General features: G+C 42.5%; 1 protein-coding gene across 3 annotated transcripts in view; it reads left to right on the top strand.

Annotated features, from left to right (window-relative positions):
• The window catches only part of ARHGEF4 (Rho guanine nucleotide exchange factor 4), a 244,430-nt gene that overhangs the window by 119,339 nt on the left and 98,523 nt on the right, over positions 1 to 26,568 (top strand). For 2 of the 3 annotated variants that reach the window (XM_077488366.1, XM_077488364.1), the window contains one exon: positions 438 to 573. In XM_077488366.1, the coding sequence (XP_077344492.1) occupies positions 438 to 573 (136 nt within the window). Of the gene's footprint in view, positions 1 to 437; positions 574 to 10,397; positions 10,776 to 26,568 lie in introns of those variants that run through there. The other variant, XM_077488367.1, reaches the window with a different exon arrangement.

Here is a 26,568-nt window from a genome sequence, read left to right as displayed (position 1 = left end):
TTTTTTTTTATTACGAACAGGGCAATGTCCTGTATAAACTAATCCAAAAAATAAAAAATTCAATATACTGTCTAAACTGATGATGGCTGTAGTTTGATTGCTTGGTATAGTTCCTGCATATTAGTCTGCACAGTTTTATTGAATGATCCCCTATAAGACATTACACATTTTACAATAGCTCTATGTTTTGCACTCTCTATTCCTACTTAAATAATTTAGTTGTGCACAGGTAACAAAGATCATTACTAACAACATTTCTCTGTTTTCTTGTTGTTTATATTCCTGATTTTATTTAACACATTGTTCTTTCCAATGAACTAATATTTAATACAATAAAAAAATGTTACGTCACTTTAAGTGGCATTCTATGATCCATAGGGTGGGTTGGATGGAAAGGTGGGATTGGAGAAAAGCCTTACTCTTCTTTTCCTTCTTAGGTAAGAATGAATGGAAGTAAGTCCACCATACCATATGAAATTTTTCGCTTCCTTCCTTTGAAACTACACTCGTTTTCTCAAAGCACACCAACCAGACTGGATCTTGTCGGTTGTGGCAGACGGGTTACCTTTCCAGGTAGGTACATTAACATAGAAACATAGTTAACTAGGTTGGAAAAAAAATATCTGTTAAGTTCAACCTTTTACAACTTTAGTAGTTTTGTTCCAGAGTATTTTGTTTTTTACATTTACTTTTACTAAACCTGAAAGTAGAAAGTGAATTGATGATCTCCTGTCTCCCACTCTTCCTGCTGTCATGAAAACCTAAAAAATAACCCAGAGAGACCACTGATTCCATGATACTCCTTTCTTAACACCATAGCCAAGGAATCGAAAATGTGAGAAGCACGAGCATTGATTGGCTGCCTTGTTGGAAGTGGCTGCCCTGGAATTTTTTATTTGTTTTCCCTATAGCCACAGCATTATGGCAGAAGTATCAGGGAATCATTGCCCTAATTGATCTGCCATCGTACTTAATGTGATTGTAGCCGTATTAGTGCAATTGTGACTGAGAAAATTGAGTACTGTCCGTGATACTTTTTTATTTGCACTAACATAGAATTTTTCAGGAAAAGCTTTCGGGGTATGTCCCCTTCTTCAAGGCCCAAGCAGTACTCTTGGACCTTGAAGAAGGGGACATACCCCGAAAGCTTGTCCTGAAAAATTGTATGTTAGTGCAAATAAAAAAGTATCACGGAGAGTACTCAATTTTCCCTAATGGATCTGGAAAGATGAGGACTTACTGGGAGCTATGGCAGAATGCGGACCAATTTCATTTAGACAGACCACCCCTTTCACAGCATGCAATAATTATTCTGCTGTTATATAATGTGTGTGATGATACTCATTCATGCTACTATTAATATTACAGTTTGTATCAGCACTATGGGCAAATCTGTAGGATGTATAATAAAATTAAAGTGCCCTTCGAAAGCCACTCACATAAGCAGTGTCACTGCACAATCTTTATTTATACTTGGAAGCAATAGAGTTCAGGTTCAATTTTTTTTTTAAAGGTGTACATTTAAAAAAAAAAAAAACTGCGCTTTGTGTAAAAGAAAACAAATAGCTGCACACTAAAAAGTCAAAATACTTAGACAAAAATATATGTACACATACAAGATAATAAAAAAGTAATAAGCACACCTATTTTGCATGTGTACATATTTTTTTTTTATACGCAGTAACAGTTTTTATGATAATTATATACTTTGTATAAAGTTTCACTGTAACAATATGCAAGTTTGTTTTATAATCATATCCAGTGATTGAGTTATATATTACTAGGAGTGCCCTGTGCTTGTAAAGAACTGAGCTTTCCACATTTTCCAAAAACTTGTAGAAAAAAATGACATGTTCAAAAGACTTGATATACCTCATAGATTATATGTTGGGGAGTTTTCGTTCCATAATGGGGTCATTTTTGGGGCATTTTTATAGTCCTGGTGCTCCAGGGCCTTCAAAAGTCTAAGCCCTTGTACACACGGTCGGACATTCCGACGTAAAATGACCGATCAGACCGTGTTGTCGGATAATCCAACCGTGTGTGGGCTCCATCGAACTGTTTCCGTCGGAGTATCCGCCCGACAAAGTTTTAGAGCTGGGCTATAAAATTTTTCCACAACATGATCCTATCGGACTTTGTCCGATCTTTTGTAGAGAATTCCGATCGGACAAAGTTCCATGCATGCTCAGATCAAATTACGACACCAAAGCTATTGGCTACTAGCCTGAACGTAGTCCCGTCGTAACAAAATAACGTCATCACGTTAAGAACGATCGGATATTCCGACAACTTTATCTGACCGTGTGTATGCAACACCAGTTTCAGACAAAATCCGTCTGACAAAATCTGACGGATTTTGTTGTCGGAATGTCCGACCGTGTGTACAAGAACTTAGAGGTAGTCAAGAAATTAGATGTGTAATTTATGCTCCAAGAGCGCCTGATGGTGCTCCCTGCATGTTGGGCCTCTCTATGTGGCCACACTGTGTAAAAGTCTCACACATGTGGTATCGCTGTACTCAGGAGGAGTAGTAGAATGTGTTTTGTGGTGTAATTTGTTTTATGCACATGCTGTGTCCTGGCTTATTAGGGTCTCAATAAATGAGATAGGCCATCAATACTTCAGCTGTGATCAATTTTCAGTGATTGGCACTATAGCTTGTGGACTCTATAACGTTCACAAAGACCAAATAATATACACTGATTTGGATTATTTTTACCAAAGATATGTAGCAGTATAAAATTTGGCCAAAATTTATTATGAAAAATTACTAATTTGCAAAATTTTATAGCAGAAACAAAGAATTTTTTTTTTTTTTTTTACAGAATTTTCGGGTTTTTTTTTATTTATAGCACAAAAAGTAAAAAACCCAGCGGTGATTAAATACCACCAAAAGAAAGCTCTATTTGAATGAACAAAATAACAAAAAATTCATATGGGTACATTGCTGCATGACTGAGTAATTGTCCTTCAAAATGTGAGAGCGCTGAAATCTGAAGATTGGTCTGGTTAGGAAGGGGGTTTAAGCAGGGGTCAAGTCCTGGGAAAAAAAGTGTGGGAACTCCCACCCAAGATCCATTCCCCCACCAAAAAAAAAAAAAAAAAAAAGGTACGCTCATATGCATATATACTTCACAGAAAATACAGTACAACATTTATTGTAAAGTGCCAGTTTACAAAAACAAAATAACGTGTCAAACAAAACAATCAACACAATGGGTGATGATCTTTCCCTCGCAGGGAATTTCTACCACAAATACACCCTGTTCCAAATTCTGTTACACAGCCCATTAGAAAATATCCCACAAACAGGAATAAGTATTGGCAGAGTATTGAAGAGTATTGGCAGGGTATTGCAGAGTATTGGCAGGGTATGTATTGAAGAGTATTGGCAGGGTATTGCAGAGTATTGGCAGGGTATTGCAGAGTATTGGCAGGGTATGTATTGAAGAGTATTGGCAGAGTATTGCAGAGTATTGGCAGGGTATGTATTGAAGAGTATTGGCAGAGTATTGCAGAGCATCGGCAGGGTATGTATTGGCAAGGTATTGCAGAGTATTGATAGGGTATTGCAGAGTATTGGCAGGGTATGTATTGCAGAGTATTGGCAGGGTATTGCAGAGTATTGATAGGGTATGTATTGTAGAGTATTGATAGGGTATTGCAGAGTATTGACAGGGTATTGCAGACTATTGGCAGGGTATTGCAGAGTATTGGCAGGGTATTGCAGAGTATTGGCAGGGTATGTATTGGCAGGGTATTGCAGAGTATTGATAGGGTATTGCAGAGTATTGGCAGGGTATTGCAGAGTATTGGCACAGTATTTCAGAGTATTGATAGGTTATTGCAGAGTATTGGCAGGTTATTGCAAGTATTGGCAGGGTATGTATTGTAGAGTATTGGCAGAGTATTGCAGAGTTTTGGCAGGGTATTGCAGAGTATTGGCAGGGTATGTATTGAAGAGTATTGGCAGAGTATTGCAGAGCATCGGCAGGGTATGTATTGGCAAGGTATTGCAGAGTATTGATAGGGTATTGCAGAGTATTGGCAGGGTATGTATTGCAGAGTATTGGCAGGGTATTGCAGAGTATTGATAGGGTATGTATTGTAGAGTATTGATAGGGTATTGCAGAGTATTGGCAGGGTATTGCAGACTATTGGCAGGGTATTGCAGAGTATTGGCAGGGTATTGCAGAGTATTGGCAGGGTATGTATTGGCAGGGTATTGCAGAGTATTGATAGGGTATTGCAGAGTATTGGCAGGGTATTGCAGAGTATTGGCACAGTATTTCAGAGTATTGATAGGTTATTGCAGAGTATTGGCAGGTTATTGCAAGTATTGGCAGGGTATGTATTGTAGAGTATTGGCAGAGTATTGTAGAGTATTGGCAGGGTATTGCAGAGTATTGGCAGGGTATGTATTGCAGAGTATTGATAGGGTATGTATTGTAGAGTATTGATAGGGTATTGCAGAGTATTGGCAGGGTATTGCAGACTATTGGCAGGGTATGTATTGCAGAGTATTGATAGGGTATTTATTGCAGAGTATTGGCAGGGTATGTATTGCAGAGTATTGATAGGGTATGTATTGCAGAGTATTGATAGGGTATTGCAGAGTATTGATAGGGTATTGCAGAGTATTGGCAGGGTATTGCAGAGTATTGGCAGGGTATTGCAGAGTATTGATAGGGTATTTATTGCAGAGTATTGCAGAGTATTGATAGGGTATGTATTGCAGAGTATTGGCAGGGTATTGCAGAGTATTGATAGGGTATGTATTGCAGAGTATTGGCAGGGTATTGCAGAGTATTGGCAGGGTATGTATTGCAGAGCATTGGCGGGGTATTGCAGAGTATTGATAGGGTAGTGCAGAGTATTGGCAGGGTATTGCAGAGTATTGACAGGGTATTGTAGAGTATTGGCAGGGTATTGCAGAGTATTGATACTGATAGGGTATTGCAGAGTATTGGCAGGGTATCGCAGAGTATTGATAGGGTATTGCAGAGTATTGGCAGGGTATTGCAGAGTATTGATAGGGTATTGCAGAGTATTGATAGGGTATTGCAGAGTATTGATAGGGTATTGCAGAGTATTGGCAGGGTATTGCAGAGTATTGATACTGATAGGGTATTGCAGAGTATTGGCAGGGTATCGCAGAGTATTGATAGGGTATCACAGAGTATTGATAGGGTATTGCAGAGTATTGGCAGGGTATTGCAGAGTATTGATACTGATAGGGTATTGCAGAGTATTGGCAGGGTATCGCAGAGTATTGATAGGGTATCACAGAGTATTGATAGGGTATCGCAGAGTATTGGCAGGGTATTGCAGAGTATTGATAGGGTATTGCAGAGTATTGATAGGGTATTGCAGAGTATTCGCAGAGTATTGCAGAGTATTGATACTGATAGGGTATTGCAGAGTATTGATGAGTATTGGCAGGGTATTGCAGAGTATTGATGAGTATTGGCAGGGTATTGCAGAGTATTGATGAGTATTGGCAGGGTATTGCAGAGTATTGATAGGGTATTGCAGAGTATTGGCAGGGTATTGCAGAGTATTGATAGGGTATTGCAGAGTATTGATAGGGTATTGCAGAGTATTGATAGGGTATCGCAGAGTATTGATAGGGTATTGCAGAGTATTGGCAGGGTATTGCAGAGTATTGGCAAGGTATTGCAGAGTATTGATACTGATAGGGTATTGCAGAGTATTCGCAGAGTATTGCAGAGTATTGATACTGATAGGGTATTGCAGGGTATTGCAGAGTATTGGCAGGGTGTTGCAGAGTATTCGCAGAGTATTGCAGAGTATTGATACTGATAGGGTATTGCAGGGTATTGCAGAGTATTGATAGGGTATTGCAGAGTATTGATAGGGTATTGCAGAGTATTCGCAGAGTATTGCAGAGTATTGATACTGATAGGGTATTGCAGAGTATTGATGAGTATTGGCAGGGTATTGCAGAGTATTGATGAGTATTGGCAGGGTATTGCAGAGTATTGATGAGTATTGGCAGGGTATTGCAGAGTATTGATGAGTATTGGCAGGGTATTGCAGAGTGCAACTTACACACTAGTGACTAACCTGGTAGAGAAGGAGAAGTAAACTGGAAAAGTGCAGCGTGTGGCCCCAGGAGGCCAGGACTGACTGGCACTGGGTAGAGGGGAGGAGGGGGGGGGACAGTCCGGAACTCCGGATCCAAGCAGGCGCGCAGCGTGTGTCAGCCTGCCCACTGACTCGCGCCAGTGCGTGCCCACGTGCACGGCCGAAGTCATGTGACCGGTTGCTAGATGCGGAGCGGCCCCTGCCTAGCAACCAGTCACTCGGCGGCTGAGGAGCGGCGGCGAACTACGCGCTGCATAGCCTCAGCCCTCAGGCAGCTAATGGGAACGGCGTTCCCGCTGTGGGAATAGTACGGGAACGCCGTTCCCATGCGTTCCCGCAGGACTCGAGCCCTGGGTTTAAGTGCCCAGTGGTCAAGTGGTTAAGGATGGCTATGGCTGCCATATTTTAACAGTTTTGACTGTAACCCCCTTTATAATGCCTTGCAATGGGACTCATTAATTACAATGTGACCAATGTAAGTCCCTGCACTGGCTGGCAAAACAAAATATCGCCTTGAAACAGAAACACTTTACATACTACATTGCTGGCATTCATCTCAGTCATAGCCTCTTGGCATCTGGAAGATAAACTGCTGTAGGAGGTAACCTCCCATCAAGGACACGGCTCTGACTTCAACAAGGAGATACTGCCCACACATATTTCTGATGAACGCATACCAACACTGCTTTTTTTTTGCGTGTTCTTGCCATTTGATTTTGTTGTTTTATTCGGTGCAAAAATATGAGTGTATGCGTGCTTGCGTGCAGTTTTATGTTTAAAACCAATCAAGCAATGCATTCCTTTTCAAACAATATCCACCTGTCTTGCCAGAAGGTGTACTTCTACAACATAGTCATAATTCAGACAATTGACAGCAATGCTTTTTTCTCTGAAAGTCACCTAGAAAGGTGCAGTGAAAATAAGGACCCAGTGCTGCTGCCTCCCCCCAATTGTGTGCTCACATTATAATCTGTGTTGATGAAAGCACCCATTTCTCTGATTCCTACTGTAATAAATTGAATTGCAATTGTACTCTCTGCCCTTATGTTGTAAAGCAGCAACTATAATGTCGGCGTTATATAAATCCTGTATCATAATAATGATAATTTTCCACTCTGCCTACTGGTGGATGAGCCTATGCTGTCTAAGCATCTAGAATAACTCATACATATATATATATATATATATATATATATATATATATATATATATATATATATATATATATCGGCTCTAGTCAAACTTTCATGCATTACCATTTACAAATAATCTTTCTCTTGAAAATAGTTGTTCAACCAAAGTGGAAGATTAATTTGTCAGATTCAATCGGATTTTTCACTAAACCTTTTTCAGGTTAATTTAGCCCACGCATGGACTTTTTTCAAATTGTGAGGCATCCTGCTCACCCTTTGGCCTTTAATTACCATATATGCTCGAGTATAAGCCGACCTGACTATAAGCCGAGGTACCTTATTTAACCACAAAAAACTGGGAAAACTTATTGACTTGAGTATAAGCCTAGGGTGGGAAATGCAGCAGCTACTGGTAAACAATGCCCATCTGGAGCCTCACTGTGCCCATTTGCAGCCTCACTGTGCCCACTTCTGTATGTTACAGTTTCGCTTTGAGCCTCAGTTGGCACATTAATTATTGTTGACCCGTTGGTGGAATCTGTTATAAGATGCTCTGGATGGGTTTTTAAAGGTGGTGTCCAGAGTGGTTATATGTTCTGTATGTTTGGTATGTTGTTTTTACCAAAGGTGAGGCTATTGTTGCCTTTTTAATACAAGCCACTTTCTCCTTAGTGTGTTAATACAAGCATTTTAGCAGTTGTGTGTGTATTGACATTCCTTTGATAGATAATCCACCTTAAAAGTCCCTTAAAATTCAGTATTTCTCCTCGTTTCCCAGGTTGTATAAACCCCCTCTAATGCCCCGTACACACGATCGGATTTTCAGACAACAAATGTTGGATGTGAGCTTGTTGGTGGAAAGTCCGACCGTGTATATGCTCCATCGAACATTTGTTGTCTGACTTTCCACCAACAAATGTTGCCTAACCGGTTCTCAAATTTTCCACCAACAAATTTTATTGTCAGATTTTCCAATTGTGTGTACACAAGTCCTTTGGACAAAAGTCCAATGTACAAACACACATGCTCAGAATCACACATCACTATTGAACTTCCCTTTTATCAGCCATCGTACGTCACTATGTTCGTAATTGTTGGCCAAAATTTGTGTGACCGTGTGTATGCAAGACAAGTTGGAGCCAACACCCTACAGACAAAAATCCACTGTTTTGTTGTCGGAAAGTCCAATCGTGAGCACAGGGCATTACAGAAAGTCAGATCACAGCAGAAGAAAAAGGAACCTGAAAATTTGGAGGAAGGCTAATGCTGCATTCACACAACCAGTTTTCCCGTTGGAATAAACTCTAAAGGGTTTTGCCGATGGAATTCCGCGGAAGCTGACTTGCGTACACGCGATCACACCAAATTCCGACCATCAAGAAGGTGTGACGTACAACACGTATGACGGGACTAGAAAAAGGAAGTTCAATAGCTAGTAGCCAATAGCTTCTGTCTCGCACTTTCTCCTTAGTGTGTTAATACAAGCATTTTAGCAGTTGTGTGTGTATTGACATTCCTTTGATAGATAATCCACCTTAAAAGTCCCTTAAAATTCAGTATTTCTCCTCGTTTCCCAGGTTGTATAAACCCCCTCTAATGCCCCGTACACACGATCGGATTTTCAGACAACAAATGTTGGATGTGAGCTTGTTGGTGGAAAGTCCGACCGTGTATATGCTCCATCGAACATTTGTTGTCTGACTTTCCACCAACAAATGTTGCCTAACCGGTTCTCAAATTTTCCACCAACAAATTTTATTGTCAGATTTTCCAATTGTGTGTACACAAGTCCTTTGGACAAAAGTCCAATGTACAAACACACATGCTCAGAATCACACATCACTATTGAACTTCCCTTTTATCAGCCATCGTACGTCACTATGTTCGTAATTGTTGGCCAAAATTTGTGTGACCGTGTGTATGCAAGACAAGTTGGAGCCAACACCCTACAGACAAAAATCCACTGTTTTGTTGTCGGAAAGTCCAATCGTGAGCACAGGGCATTACAGAAAGTCAGATCACAGCAGAAGAAAAAGGAACCTGAAAATTTGGAGGAAGGCTAATGCTGCATTCACACAACCAGTTTTCCCGTTGGAATAAACTCTAAAGGGTTTTGCCGATGGAATTCCGCGGAAGCTGACTTGCGTACACGCGATCACACCAAATTCCGACCATCAAGAAGGTGTGACGTACAACACGTATGACGGGACTAGAAAAAGGAAGTTCAATAGCTAGTAGCCAATAGCTTCTGTCTCGTACTTTCTTCAGAGCATGCGTCATTTTTGGTCCGTCATAACAGCATACAGACGAGCGGGTTTCTCGATAGGAATTGGTTCAGTCTGAAAAATATAGAACATGTTCTCTTTCTAGCTCCATCAGAATTTTCAATGTAAAAAGTCCGATGGGGCATACATACGGTCAGAATATAGGATGAAAAGCTTCCGTCTGACTTTTTCTGTCAGAAATTCCGACCATGTGTACGGGGCATTAGAGCAATAGGGGTTTTTTTGAGTTACGAATTCATACTCGAATATATTTTGTTTTTTAATGTTACTTTAACCACATGCAATCCAATTGTCACCCAATCAAATCTAACCAATTAAATTCAATTAAATTAAACCAAACCAATCAATTCAGTCGTATTTTTACATAGAATTGCTAGTTGTCAGGCCTTGTATAGATAGCTGTAATGAAAATGAAAACAACAGAATATAGCATATTTACATGTAAAGTGCAGCACAAACTGCAAGCGCTCTATAAATTCTGTATAATAATAATAATAACAATAATAATATCTTATTAAAACTGAGCCTTAAGAATTCAAATGTAAGGACTGGAACTACGCCTTTCCTCTTTCTGCAATGAAAATGCGAATCGATAAGCAGAAACTAATTAGAATGTAATTCCTTTCTCACTCAAGAGACACATAAATCTCCCCATTCCAAGATGAATCACACTGGAGAACAAATCCAGCGACATCCCAAGGGTTCCATCAATGGGACTCAGCGCAGACATTGTATTGGGCTCTGCAGGGCTTCTCTCACACATTTCGCTCACAGATAATCGAATGATTCACTTGCCCATCCTTAAGTTAACGCCACCCAGCTAAGTACACTGGCAGCAGTTGCTAAGATATTGTTGTGGCACTTGGCCATGTGTAACAAGTGAGCTATTGCAACGATTCTGCTGATGATTAGAGAATCCCCCTAGAGGCCCCCTATGATGTCAGGTTGCAATCTACAAGGAGCGCCAGGCAGCTCACAATTCAGCCAGCACTACCAGGTACAAGTGCCTGGGAGAAGCAACAAGAGGCTCCTGTCTGCTCCAGCTGCACAGCCAGCCGGTGTGCCCAGATGAGGACCCAGCAGCAATGTCCAAGTGCTACAATGAACCCTCACAATAGCAGTGGGAGCTCAGGGCTTTCCTCTAGCTCAGATTCTGACAGCAGTAGCTATGTTGGATGGGGTGGTGCTGGAATGAGAGGACTGCTGTCTAGATACTGGAGTCTGGAGAGCCTGCAGTCTGTTTCTGGTAAGGAGAATTGCTTCTATATCTAGTCTTACAAGGCTGTGACAAGTCATGACTTTAATGATGGGCTGTGGTCTATAGACGATGCAACAGAGAATTCAATATCGGCTGGATAGATCAGACTGGCAAGGGGCGAGGAGTTAGAGCTAGCCTTCGCAATCTCAAGTGTATCTTCTGTTTTTAATTTTTTTATTTTTTAAATGTCTGTTTTTTGAAGCAGAACATAATTTTCTAAACTCAGATGTAATGTTATTGTGATTGTAACATTGAAGAACAGAATCAGGCTTGTGGAAGTTATCCTAGGCTCAATTTACAAAACATTGGGGTGAGGATCTTTATTTTTAAAAGAAAGTGACAGTTGAGTTTGATGAGATTTGAAAATGACAGTTGCATGGCAGAAAATGAAGATCCTTATCGATGTGTAAAGCTTTGTGTGTTATATAACGGCAGAACAGAACGCATCTAGGGAGCCAATGTGCAATTCTGGATTAGATACCAGTAAAAAGTTGGATGCTAGCAAATTGCTGTATCATCTATTTAAAAGAAGCTGTGTATACTTGATTTGCCAAATGCAGTAACCCCTGACAGTCAATCATTTTTCAATACGCTTCTGTTCGATGCTCTGGGTTACGGCGCTGTGCTGGTTTGCTGTATATCAGCGCCGAGGATGTCTGCGTAAGGGATCAGTCGTCCAAACAGTATGGAGCTTATTATAAACTCTAAGGATGGATTTCTTAAGCCCCATACACACTATCAGATTTTCTGCTGATTTTTTCCTTCAGATTCACCAAAACCATGTAGTGTAAGGGTCTGCCTGATTGTATACAAATGAAAACTCCTATGGTTTGACCTCATATTATATGGTTTTGGTAAATCTGAAGGAAAAGATCAGCAGAAAATCTGATCGTGTGTATGGGGCTTTAGAGGTGTTTGATGCTTTCAGTAGTATGTGATTATTATAGTATTTGTATTAGTATTTCAGTATATTTGAGACCCATCAAATGTTTGGAGAATGACACATCAGAAGTAAGTGCAAATCAGCCAGAAGTAAGCGCAAACCATCAAAGCAGACATGCTACCCATCCCCCAGCTGACCTCCCCATCACTTCTGCCTTTGGTTATAGTAATGAAAGTAGACAGGATGTCATTATGTGACAGAGGGGGACCCTTCTCTTCTTCTTCTACCAATCTTCACAGGTGCAGACGAGTCAGCAATCATGGCTGTAGTATACAAGAACAGGAACAATAGGTCTCCAAAGGAAACTTATAGTGAAAGAAGTATGGGGAATGGCATTGCTGCCATCTTTCCTAGAGCTCATTCTCACCAGCTGCTGCGTTATACTGCGGCCACTGGTGGGCGCTCTGAAGGGAGCTGTGCTGATGTGTCATAATGATGCATGGGTATGGTTTACTTTTTTCAACTTTATTGAAATGTTAATTTAACAAAATGGCATTTCATTTTTTTTTATTATTCACTGTTCTGTGTTACAGTACGGTGTAGTGCATCACAACATGTTGCTCTGAGAAAAAGTTCAAAATGTCCTCTTTTTTTAGTGCACATCACTGCAGAGCACACTATGATATAAGGCTGCAATCTACAAGGAGCGTCAGGCAGCTCACAATTCTGCCAGCACTACCAGGTACAAGAAGCAACAAGAGTCTCCTGTCTCGTACGACTCAAGGCAGAGTTCCATGTCTTTGCTTTGTGCCTGCATTGGGCAACACAGTACAACAGGGTTGGTGTGAATAAGACTTTAAAGTATAACTAAAGGCAATTTTTTTCTTTTTTTAGTTTTGAATAGAGTAAGAAGGATTAGAACCCCTGTCAGTTTGTATTGTTGTCTGTGTCACCATTAGAGAGATTTACCCTCTCTAATTATTCTGTTTATGTGTATCATCAAATTAAAATGTAGCACTGACTCCCGAAGGAGCTGCTGGTTTTAATGGGCTTACCGTTACCTTCTTCTCCTCGATTTGCGTTTAGGGGTTGCCTCGTGGTAGATGGTCTAAGAACTATAAAGACTGACAACAGATCCGCTTAAAGGGATTTTTATTTGCAAAAACGTAGTTAACAAACAGTCTCTCAGTATAGGATCAGAGGGTTTAGGTGAAAAGTTCAGGTACTCTTAATGTCAAAGACAGTATAGGAGAACTCTTTTACTTTGAATAAATCCATAGAATAGCCATTCACAGCTGGATCTTCACCCTAATTAGATAGTCCTTCTTTTACCAGGCCTAGCAGCCAACAGGGTGCTTGAGTCAGGAACAAGTCTCTGCCACAGACTTTATAATAGAACATGTGTAAGGAAACTTGAAAACTTGTAGAACGCTCGTGTGGTACCAATATCTTGCAGCTGGTCCGGCGAAACCGCACGAGATTGGATTTGCTTAGGTCCTTCAGCGTTACCAGGCTCTTATTGAGAAGCCAACCCTTGCGTGGCCTTCTCCCGAAGAGTCTTCCCCTGGATAAATTAGAAGTTGCTGGGCCTCTCAACAACCTGAGATGGCACCGGACCACCTCCGAATCCTTCCCTGAGTTTCCTCGCCTCGGGCTAGCCATCCCCGAGATGTAAAGGCGGGTGAATCCACACCCCAGGCCATAGACGTCCTGGGGGCTGGTCAGGACGACCAGGACCATGCAGTCAGAACATACTTCTGGACCAGAACCCCGAAAACACGTGACATCCGCATCTTAAGTACCCTCTCCCAGAAGGCACAGCAAGAGTGACACTCCCACTGGGCTGACTCTGAGAGAAAGTAACCTTAAAGCACCCAATCAGACTGTGTTACCATGCCTGCCAGAAGTGACAGCGCCCCCCATGGCCAGGCAGAACACCTTGTAGTCTAGTCAGACTGATGCTGAAGTCTGCGGTTTAGATTTAACATTAAATTTCAAAAACACATAGCTCGTGCTCTTCAGGAGCCGGCGTTACAAAAAAATAAAATAAAAGAAAATTTTGAGTTGACATCTGAACAGGAATTTTCCAATGGGGACACTAGTTTTGGTTATCCTGGTGACATCCTGGGATTCCCTTACTTCCGAGGGACTACCTCTTACTTCCTGTTTTGGCTATGAGACAGCAAATTAAGGGAAATCTCCCCAATGGGACAGTTTTGCCTTTAGTTACACTTTAAAGCAGGGGTCCTCAAACTATAGCCCATGGGCTGGATCTGGCCAGCCAGTGTGATTTACCTGGCCCATGGACTGCCCCTTTAACATCGCAGCAACCCCCCTGCCCTCTGCAACCTTTATCACACAAGACCAGAAACATCACAGGTTCGGACAAAGGGCGGGACCTTTTGCGTAAAGAAGCAGGTGATTGGTTACTAGGCAGTAGGGCGGTCCCAGCAATCAATCACTTACCATTCACTTGCAAAGTCCTGCCCATTGTGTGGACCTACCATGCTTCACGTTTTGTGTGATTAAGGTAGCAGAGGGTAGGGGGAGTGCTGTGATGTTATAGAAGGGTAGTGTAAAGAAGTGTAATATTGAGGGAGGGTCTGTTATGGGTGAGTCTGTTATGGGTGAGTCTGTGATGGGGGGGAGTCTGTGATGGGGGGAGTCTGTTATGAGGGGAGTTTGTTATGAGGGGAATCTGTTATGACGGGAGTCTGCTATGGGGGGAGTCTGCTATGGGGGGAGTCTGTTATGGTGGGAATCTGTTATGACAGGAGTCTGTGATGGGGGGAGTCTGTGATGGGAGGAGTCTGTTATGGGGGATCTGTTGAGCGGGGAGTCTGTGATGGAGGGCTCTGTGATGGGGGGCTCTGTGATGGGGGAGTCTGTTATGGGGGGATCTGTTATGGTGGGAGTCTGTGATGGGGGGAGTCTGTTATGGGTGGCTTTGTAAAGGGGGGATCTGTTAGGGGGGCTTTGTGATGGGGGGACCTGATATAGGGGCTTGTTGATGGGGGGATCTGTAATGGAGAGGAGTCTATGATAGGAGGGGTGGTTCTAAGATGGGGGGAGGGTTCTGTGATAGGGGGTCTGTGGTTGGGAGGGGTTCCCTGATGAGGGGAGTCTGTGAAATACTAAGTTTACGTTGATTAAAACATTTTTTTTTTTTTTTTAATATTGTATTCCTGGTTTTCTTGCACTACAAATAAGATGTCTGCATAGGAACTCGTTAATATTTTTTTAAACTATAGTCTGAGGGACTGTGAACTGACCACCCTGCCTGGTTGTCTTGTCTGGTTTCACATTATCATTGTTTCTTCCTAAGGCTACATTCGCACAGTAGTTTAGCTGAGGCCAGGGATGGCCATTGGCAAGAAACAGTAAATTAGACATGAAAACCACACTATAAGCTCTTTTAAAAGGATAGGTCAGCAAGTGGTAGCCTCTCTCATAGCTCCCAAGTCTCCCTTATTTTGAGGGAACGTCCCTGATTTGGAAAAAGTCCCTTTGTCCCTCTTTCGTCCTCATTTGTCCCCTTATTTTGGTCTGATTTATATAGTTGTACAGGTGGGGGGGCTGCTGGGGGGGCGCAAACAAACTGAAAAATTCAGAGAAAAACATCAATTGCAGCCTCACTGTGCCATCAAACGCAGCCACTTTGCCCATCAAACACTGCCACTGTGCCCCAAATGCTGCCACTGTGCCCATGGAATGCTGCCACTGTGCCCATTGAATGCTGTCACTGTGCCCCAAATGATGCCACTGTGCCCATTAAATGCTGCCACTGTGCCCCAAATGCTTCCACTGTGCCCCAAATGCTGCTACTGATCCCATCGAACACTGCCACTGTGCCCCAAATGTTGTTACTGTGCCCATTAAATGCTGCCACTGTGACCCAAATGTTGCAACTGTGCCCCAAGTGCTGCCACTGTGCCCCAAATGTTGCCACTGTGCCCCAAGTGCTGCCACTTTGCCCCAAGTGCTGCCACTGTGCCCCCCGCCCGCCGTCTGCCCGGCACTTACCTTGTCTCTAGTGTGCAGGGGGTGACAGCGGCATGCGGCGTGTGGTGTCCGGTGTCCTCCATTTCATCCCGACCCTGATGTCTTCTCCCGTCCGCTCCTCCTCTCGTCTTCTGCAATGATTTGACGCCTGGTAGGTGTCCAATCACAGCGCCTGTGATTTCAGCCAATCAGGTGATAGGAAACACAGACCCGGCAACCTGATTGGCTGAGAGGCGGATCAGTGTTAGGGAAGCGATGTATTTGCTTTTCTAACACAACACTGTGTAAACAGCAAATGCACAGCATTGCACCCGCTGTTTACCCTTTTGGAAGCCTATTAGAGCCCACAGCTCTAATTACGATGCCTATTAGAGCCGACAGCTCTAATCAGCTGCTTCCAAAGAAACCCTGCCGATGTAATTCAGATGCCTGGTGCCCGACAAGGGGCCGGACATCTGTATAGGGGGCGGCATCAACGACAATAGATAGATTCAATGCAATGCAATGCATGAATCTATCTATTGGTGATAGAGCGGTGCAGGAGAGAGGGGTGGTGTTCCTGCGCCCTCTATGGACGCACCACCACTGTTGTATTGTATATAAAATGCACTTTCAATCTTTCAAAAAGTGGATCTTAGTGCTAAACCTTTCATCCAATTTCTAAATTGCTGCATTTGTAAATTGCAAAGCCAGTATAAGGCTCGGTTCACATATATTATTATTATTACGAGACTTATATAGCGCCGTGAATTTACGCAGCGCTTTACATATATATATTATACATTCACGTCAGTCCCTACCCTCAAGGAACTTACAATCTAAGGTCCCTAACTCATATTCATGCATATACATACTAGGGCCAATTTAGACAGAATCCAATTAACCTACCAGCATGTCTGTGGAGCATATGCAAATAAGATGCTTTCTTAAACGCACCTATCAGCTTTCAATGGAGCCGCTTCACACATGTCCAGGGCGGTTGCAGTCTGTTTTTGAAAAGGGTCCTTTGCAATTTTGGGTCTGGTTTAGGTTCAAATTCAAGTAAAAATTTGCACCTGAATCGCACCTGAACAAGTGAACCAAAGCGAACCGGATTCGGGACTGCAAACTGCGACATGTATGAACCTAGCCTAAAGGAAATGGACTGGTAGAAAAAAAAAAAAAAAAGCATTTGTGGGTGTCCCTCTTTCCCATCACAAAAAGTTGGAAGGTATGACCGCTCTATTTATACAGTACAGGGTTCCTTAGGAACCCAGTCACACCAGCGTGTCGCAGTGACTTGCAGTACAATGCACATTTAAGTCTCTTCACACTGATGCGAATTCTGTGCAGATTGGATCCAATCCAAAAGGCATAGATTCACATGTCATCTGAAAAAACATTATTTGCAATGAAAGCCGCTCACATCTATGCGGTGCTGATCTGGTCAAAAAAGGGTTATGTGCGAGTTTGATGCAAATTTTGTCTCCAGCTATGCCAAATCCCTTCAGAAATCGCATTCATTCAACTATAATCGCACCTGCCCCAACAGAAAATCGCAGAAAATTGATATTCCCACTGTGTGTGGTCTGCATCGGACTGTTTCCGTCGGAATATCCGACGGACCAATTTTTCCAACTTGCTAGTAAAATTTTCCGACAAAATGCTCCGATCGGACATACTCCGGACAAAGTGCCACGCATGCTCAGATCAAATTCCTAGACCAAAGCTATTGGCTACTAGCCTGAACGTAGTCCCGTCGTAACAAAATAACGTCATCACGTTATGTACAATCGGATTTTCCGACAACTTAGTCCGACCGTGTGTATGCAACATCACTTCCGGACCTCTTCCGGAATTAATCCGTCGGAATTACTCCGACGGATTTGGTTGTCGGAATCTCCGACCGTGTGTACAAGGGCTAAGAAGATGAAAGTTCTGTTTTAGTTTGCTGTGGAGCTTTGGCAGCTTATTCAAAAGGAATGGGATGGTTAACACAATGAACGTTTAATGCACAAAACCTCATGTTAAACGCACACACTTGCTGCATCAAATGGATTGAATGAACCCTTCGCTTAGTACAAAGAATCCACATTGGCTCTAAAAAGCATGGCATACACGCAGAGTTTTTTTTTTTTCTTCTTCAACCAGCGGGTTGAATAAAAAAAAAACATACAGATCTCTGCATCCACACAAGTGATGTGGATGTGGGGATCTCTCCTGCTGCTGCGCTATTGTATTTTGAGAGTGAGGACCCCCCCCAAGTGCAGAATACACAGATCAGAGCTGCGACCATTGGCTGCATGTGCCGATCAAATGCTGGTTTTCCAGCTGGATTGCGTGGCAGAAGCCAGCAGCTTCTGCATAGCTCCCAACTGTCCCTGATTTCAAGGGACTGTCCCTGATTTTGAGCAATGTCCCTCTGTCCCTCATTCCTCCTCATTTGTCCCTCATTTTAGTCTGATCTTTGGAGTTGAAAATAAAATTCACTTTTTATCTATCAAAAAGTGTTTTCCAGCCCTAAACCTTTCATCTGATTTCTAAATTGCTGCATTTGTAAATTTCAAAAGCCAATATAAAGGAATAGTAGTGGTAAAAAAAGCACTTGTGGGTTTAACCAATCTTATTTTTTTTTTGTACAATTCTCCTTTAAGGGGGCGTGGCAAGGGGTGTGTCCTATGCCTGCATACTTTTGCTGTTAGGTGTCCCTCATTCCCATCTCAAAAAGATGGGAGGTGTGCTTCTGTTGAACAGAGAGGGCTACACACATACCAATATTCAACCAGTTCAGCAGGAATTTCGATATGTGTATACCTACTGTAGCTTTACTCATACAGCTGCCGATGACCCAAAAGGAAGTGCTGATTAGTCGCTCTTTGGAAGCCTGCAAGTGTCTAATTGCTTTGACTGTATCACAACCTACCATCAGGCCTAGCGCAGAGAAAATAGCTGAGCACACTTAGAACAATTCCTTTTTTGTTTTCCATGATTATACCGACAAGGCATCAGCAGATTCTCATATACAGAAAAGCCGGGAGGGTTGATACAGTGGAATGCAGATGTACACATGAGAAAACAATGTCATTAAATATTATAAAATGACACACAGGTGACACCCTGACCCTTTTCCATAAATCCCAGGGAGGTTTCATTACAAATCACAATAGAAACTATTTAACCCGCCTTAGGAATACTTCGGGAACATGTTCTACTGAACCATTTGGGCAGTGAAGTAACTAATTGGCTGTATCATGGTGGTTTTTTTTGTTGTTTTTGTAGCACTAGTAAGATTTATCATGTTTTATACACTAAACCATATTCAAATCATCTACTAACTGTAAGTGTCAGTACACATTGTAGTGTTTGGGATGCTTTGCATCATGGTGCAGAAATTTAAATGCGTTGTGTAGGTTTGACAGGTTGGCAATACCGAACACTCTCTTCCATGGGAGTAAATAGGACTGTACAGAACCATATGCCAAGGGCCTTATCTTCAAATACTCTAAACCTTTGCTGTTGTTGAGCTGCTATCCTTGTATACTGTTGTCAGTGACATTACTTATGCATGTTCACTTTATCCGTCATTCAATGCACACTGGCCATGCCATGATCTACAGAATGCCTGGCTGGGGTGACGTAACAATCCCTCTCCAGCACAGGTGCATAAATTGGCTCTAAAGGCTGGACATGTTTTACCTTACTACATTCCCTGTATGATGGACTGCATGGCACCCAACCTGTGTGCCCCCGCCAAGATACAGCTTCCTCCAGCTTCCTGGAACCAGGTATTATAGCTGGGAATTGCAACCAAGAACGAGACGACACTAGTTTAGGTACAAACTGGAACTGACTTTATTGTAAATTCACGCAAAATATATACCACACAAAATCAGGTAAGAGCTTGATCACATTATCCTAAACAATGCAAACTGTAAACAGTAATATCATCAGTACATCAAATGAACAGCTAACATAACTAGTAATCTATTTAAACAGTAAGCTTAACAATTAGTCGCCTAGACAAGCCTAGATTACTCAGGTCAGTGCCCACCCAGACAGTTCAGCACCATTATTCAAGAAGACCAAGGCTGTCCAAATCTCATTGACCAGTTTTCCTTTCACATCCATCTTCTCACTGAGTTTCAAGTTGGCAGAGACCATCATGGCTTTCTTGATTGTTACATGTGGTAATGTTATCATACATTATATAACAGGGCTTCTCTGAATACTTGTAGCTCCCTCTTTAACAAAGGTTTTTATTATAAATTTACAAATTTACATTCCAATACAATAGGCTTACATTCAGATTTCAGTACAGGTGTTTCAAAGTATAGTACAAATTCAAGCAGGCTGTTGCCCAGCAATGTAGACATTTCCTGGATCCGGGCGGACCCGGGTTTTCACATAACTGCAACACAAGCGTGTCGATCAATATACAGAAAGCCCATAGTAATCATCTTCAGAAAATTGGTAAGACGAAAAGAGGAGAAGGGAAGAAGGAGATGTTCAAAGGGTCATCTGTAGCTCCCTCAAATGCCATGGCTCATAGTCGGTAGGCAAGAGGCTACCCTGCAATCCTCTCCAAAATCCTCTCTACTGGTTGGGTCTGTCACATCCTGCATTAAGGTAAAAAATGTCCCAATGTCTGTATCGTCCCCCTCACCTCCCTGTATACTTACTGTACCTAAGCCCGATCTTGATCCAGCACTGTGCCTATGTGCAGCCGTTCTCTCCTCTCTCTGCTTACAGAGAGCAGCCAAAACCATTGACTCCTGCTGCTGTCAATTAAATCCTGTGAGCAGAGAGCTGGGCGTGGGGTGGTTGAGCTGCACTGTGTGTGTCAATAGATGCACACAGTTCGGCTTGGGAGCGAGCATGCAGGTGCACCCTTATATCATTGGACCAAAAATGACGCATGCTCTGAAGCAAGTACGAGACGGAAGATATTGGCTACTGGCTATTGAGCTTCCTTTTTCTAGTTCCGTCGTATGTGTTATACATCACCGCGTTCTTGACGGTCGAACTTTGGTGTGACCGTGTGTATGCAAGACAGCTTCAGCGGAATTCTGTTGGAGAAACCTTCAGAGTTTATTCCGACTGGAAAAAACGCTCGTGTGTACACAGCATTAAGGTAAACATTTTCTTAGGCTGACCATACATAGTCAAATTACAAAATAATTTTCTTTTGAAAATCAGAAATTTTGTGTGTTTTGTGATTCGATGGGGCCACCACTGATTTCGAAATTCGACCAACCAAACCTTCAATTTCACCTCATTTTGCTACAGAAAATAATTTTCGTGGCTTGGAATCTTCTTTGTTTCCCGGGAATTTTCTTTTCTTGCACATGCACATTTCTGTTTCAATTACATTTCTCGCACGATCCTAAAATCATTGATTAGAAAATCGTTCAGTTTTAAAAAAAAATTCCAACATGCCGGATTACTCAAATTCGATGGCTGTTGCTGCAGCCCACTAATGGTGCAAAATTCGAAAAAAAATTCTTAGATAAGATTTTCTAAAGATAATTTTTTCGAAATTTGACCCATGCCTTAAAAAAACATGGATGCTGCAATTGTTGACGGGTGTGGATAAGAAGTTTGCGCTCTTAAGCTGGCCATACATTATACAATTTTCCTATTCAAATTCCTTTAGATTTACCTTCAACTATGTAGTGCAAGGGCCTGCCTGATTGCACACATATTGAAAGTGTTTAGGTTTGACCTCGTATTATATGGTTTTGGTAAATCTAAAGGAAAATTGTACACAAAGATTAGAAGTATAATGTATGGCCAGCCTTACTTTCCTGATCTGTATATTTGTTTCAGGTCAGTGGTTCACAAAGTATTGAATCCAAGGGATCAGCATAACAGTCAGGCACCCTACATTTCCGAAAGAAGTCAGCAATGGCAACATTTAATTATGCTTCTCTTAGGAATGGTTGACTTTAAACCTTAAACAAAATATATATACTATCACGAAGAAAAAGGCTCAGGTAGTTTAATTCCCTTTTCCTGTATGCCTTTGGCATTAATCGCATGTAGAAAACTCTGATAGGCTAGTTGTATCCAAGTCAATGGATGGATCAATTTGGGTACAATCATCCTTCCCATACATGGATCGAAATTCGCCCGAACCCTGCTGATCCAGAGGAATTTCGATCCACATATGGCTGGTTTTAGTAACAAATGTACAGGAAACCTCTAAAAGAACATCTGTAATGTGTAAAATATGTCAACTGGTGGTCACACCTAAACATATTTAGGCTGTCAGATCATCTGCTCTGATATAATAAAGAAGAAGAATTATATTTTTAAAAATAGATTAGTTTGTAATCCACTGAATGTTCATGAGGATGTGATCATTTTACTGCTGTCCACTAAGTGCTGTGAAATATTTCTTTAATTTTCCACACAGTAATTAAGTTAGGTTTGAGTCATCATTCAAAGATCCTGGCCTGTACGGGATCATCAAAGGTTGGACTGAAGTTTGTAAATACTAACCTATCATATCACTAAAGTGGTTGTAACCTCTGAAATGAAAAATGAACAACATATCCCTCTATAGTGTGCACTTGTCTCAATCCAAAGCACTGAGTATGATTTCTGCCTTGCCTCCCCTCCCATTCATCTGCTGTCTGCATGAGTCACTTATGACAGATTATCTGGACAACACAGAATATTTGGAGACAGACCCATCCCCTCTCCAGCATACAGACAGTGATTGACAGCCCCAGATTACACTGAGCTGTATGCTGTGCAGCATGTGGCATTAGATCTCTGCATGCTGGAGCTGAGAAATAGCCTTTGATCTGTATGTTTGAGAAAGCTGTAGATGAAAAGCTACAGCTTATGTAGGTGGGTTTGTTTTATTTCTATGTATTAACTGAGGCTAGTCACTTCACTGGGCATTAAGGGTGTTTCAAATAATTGTATAATCGATGCATCGTGATTCAGCCTTAAATGATTCTGCATCGATGCAGAGACCGGCTGAAATGCGATTCTATCAATGACATCATCCCAGGGTGCACCCCTTTAAGAGTCCCACCCTCCCTCCTCCTCTCCATGTGTAGACCGGCTTCTATGATAAACGGCACACTGATCCAATGCCGGGAAATTGAATCAGTGTGATGTGTATCATAGGAGCCAGTCCAGGAGGCCGCCGGGCAATTTAAATCCAAGTTCCGTGTCACAGTGGGAGATCCTCGCTCTGTGTGACTTGAGAACTGGTGAGGCTACATTGATGGGCACTGGTGAGACTGCATTTGATCGGCACTGGTGAGACTGCATTTGATGGGCACTGATTATGCTGCATTTGATGGGCACTGATTAGGCTGCGTTTGATGGGCACTGGTGAGGCTGCTTTGATTGGCACTGATAAGCTGCATTTGATAGACACTGGTGAGGCTGCATTTGATGGGCACTAATAAGCTGTATTTGATGGGACAGGTAAAGCTGCATTGATGGGCACTGATGAGTGTGTATTGGTGAGCACTGATGACGCTGCATTTGATAGGCACTGGTGAGGCTACATTGATGGGCACTGGTGAGACTGCATTTGATGGGCACTGGTGAGACTGCATTTGGTGGGCACTGATTATGCTGCATTTGATGGGCACTGATTAGGCTGCGTTTGATGGGCACTGGTGAGGCTGCTTTGATTGGCACTGATAAGCTGCATTTGATAGACACTGGTGAGGCTGCATTTGATGGGCACTAATAAGCTGTATTTGATGGGACAGGTGAAGCTGCATTGATGGGCACTGATGAGTGTGTATTGGTGAGCACTGATGACGCTGCATTTGATAGGCACTGGTGAGGCTGCATTGATGGGCACTGGTGATGCTGTATTTGATGGGCAATGTTTAGCTGCAATTGATGGGCACTGGTGGGACTATACTGATGGGCACTGATGAGGCTGCAGTTGATGGACACTGGTGAGGCTGTATTGATGGGCACTGATGAGGCTGCATTTGATGGGCACTGGTAAAGCTTCATTTGATGGTCACCAGTGGATCTACATGTAATGGGCACTGGTAGGCTGCATTTGATGAGCACTGGTGAGGCTGCATTAATGGGAATTGATGAGGCTGCATTTGATGGGCACTAGTGAGGCTGCATTGATGGGCATATTGGGGGCTGCATTGATGGGCACTGATAAGGCTGCTTTTGATGCATTTGCCTATTTTAAGCCTGTTATTTACCTCCCTTGTGTAAACATCCAAAAGTCCTGAGCCTGCTGCTGTGTGTCAACATCTTGAATGTGATGTCAGTGATCCCAGTAAACACTAGTACAAAAGGAGGGATGGTGGAGCTAGATCAGCTAAGACAGTGATTACACACCTCCAGAAGAAGAAAGGGGGCTGTGGTATGGAATAGGGGGGGTTGGCTCTTCCTGGAGTAGTCAATTTGTCTAACAAGCCCAAAGGCAAATTGCAAGTCAATAAAAAAACATTATAATAATTTTTATGGAAAGGAAAAACACTGCAAGTAAGCATTGAATGTGCTTGATTGTTTTCCTGTGCTTTTACCTGAATTGTCTTTTATCGATTTAAAGAGACCATGTCCCTTTAAAAGAAATGTGTCACGAGAGAAATACACTGTTGCGATTGTTGAGCTCTCCTTCTGAAAAAAATGCTAACTGCCTGACTGCCATGATATTAAAGGCATTGGGTCGGGATAATAGCCAGGCAACTAGCAGTTTCAGATGGAGGTCAAGAAAGGCAACCACCTATGTTTATCTCATTAGAGGTATACTTAGGACTGCACATGGAACACTATTAATAATAGCAAGTAGAGACAAGATGGGTTTGCACACCTATATTAGAAGGCATAGAGGCCATCTCATTTCTTGGTTGGAGGACGTCCAGTATCATCTAGCCCTTTCCTCTAGCCAAATAATTTCCCTTTGGGATTAATAAAGTATTCTGAAACTGAATCTGTCCAAGGATTGGATTTCATTGGATTTCAGTTCTTTCAGTCATAAAGGCCTTAAGTGGATGTAAACCCTCACATATACCCAGTGAAGTGAACAGCCTCAGATAATACACAGAGAGGAAACAAATCCTCCTACCTGAGTTTTACATGTATAGCTGCTGTCTTCAGCTTTATATACTGTTTATAAACTGCACATCGTGTTTGAATTTTCACTTTTTGGTTCACCTGTGGGTGTGGATTCTTGCCATACACTGTGAGACAGCTGATTGGAGGAAAGGCACACACCCCCCTCCACATAGGCAGAAAAAGGAAAAAACAATGCAGAGCTGTGCTGTGAAATGACCAGCTCTCTGCTAATCTATTTATAGCACCCACCCTGAAACAAAACTCAGGCTGGTTTTATTACAGTTGACAGAGAACTTGTCCAAAATTATCATGCTGATAACAAAAGAGAGAAGGAGAAAGCCACAGGACTTTGAAAACAGATAACAAAACACTGCAGATATGTGCCCAGCTCAAATTTCATAAATCTGGTTTACCGTACATTCACTTTAACATTACATATGCATAGCTCCCAACTGTCCCTCATTTCGAGGGACTGTCCCTGATTTGGAGCAATGTCCCTCTGTGCCTCATTCCTCCTCATTTGTCTTTCATTTTGGTCTGATCTATATAGCAGTATATAAAATGCACTAAACCTTTCATCTGATTTCTAAATTGCTGCATTTATAAATTCCAAAAGCCAATATAAAGGAGTATTAGTAGTAAAAAAAAGCACTTGTGGGTTTAACCAATCTTGTTTTTTTGTACAATTCTCCTTTAAGGGGCGTGGCAAGGGGTGTGTCCTATGCCTACATACGTTTGCTGATAGGTGTCCCTTATTCCCATCTCAAAAAGTTGTGAGGTGTGCATATGGGTGTTGCCTAGGGTGGTCTGCATGCAAATACTACTAGCCTATGAACACCCAATCCTCCAGACTGACATGTATCCATAGAGTAATTTCTAATAATTACTCCCACTGACTACATCAGGGCTGAGGACTCTTCAGAGGAGTACTGAGGCAGGGTGCTATGATGTTTTCAGGAAGCTATGTACAACACCCTGCTGACACCTCCCACCAACCATGATCTGCTTACATTGCATAGAGAAGAACAGAGACCCAGTGATGACATCACTGTGTCTTAAAATAAGGTATGCAATGAAAATGGAAAGGTGTTGGTTAAAAAAAAGCAATTAACATGTTCAGGAGAGGGTGGGAGAAATCCAGGACGGTAAAATATAAGAAGCTTACATTTCAGCTTTAACAACATACATAGAAGAAGTGGGAAAACGCATACATTTTCTGCTATTAGACTGCAAGCTAGGGATAAACGGAACTCTGGTTCATTAGAAGCTGTTAACTAGAATCTGAATACATGTATGTGTGGAGAAGAGAAATGGGTGCAATCCGGAGATCTTGTCATGTTGAATTATGGACCTGTCAAGTCATGGTAAGCCGGCATAGATGGGGACTTGGAGAGAAGAGAGTGTGTGACTTTTAACCACTTGCCGACCGCCTCACGCCGATGTACGTCGGCAGAATGGCACGGGCAGGCATAAGCACGTAGATGTACGTGATTTGCCTCCCGCGGGTCGGGGGCCCGATCGGGCCCCCGCCCGGTGCCTGCGGCGGTCGGTTTTCGTTCGGGAGCGATCCCGGACGAGGGGACGGCCATTCATTCATGGCCACCCCCTCGCGATCGCTCCCGACGAATGGAAATCCCCGGTGACATCACTTCCTCTCCTGTAATGTAAACACAGGAGAGGAAGTGATGTATTCTCTCCTCCGTGTCGGTATTTTTCGTTCCGACACGGAGGAGAGCGGATCAGTGAGTTGCACCAACACATCCCACACACAGTAGAACATGCCAGGCACACTCACACCCCCCCTTTACCCCCCGATCACCCCCCCAATTACCCCTGCCCCCCAGTCACAGTGACACC

This window comes from Lithobates pipiens, unplaced genomic scaffold (assembly GCF_037356315.1).
Source record: "Lithobates pipiens isolate NorthernLeopardFrog02 unplaced genomic scaffold, aLitPip1_a1.2 Scaffold_18, whole genome shotgun sequence".
NCBI classification, from domain to species: domain Eukaryota; kingdom Metazoa; phylum Chordata; class Amphibia; order Anura; family Ranidae; genus Lithobates; species Lithobates pipiens.
Note: the sequence above shows the minus strand (reverse complement) of the source record. Positions and strands in the feature narration are given on the sequence as shown.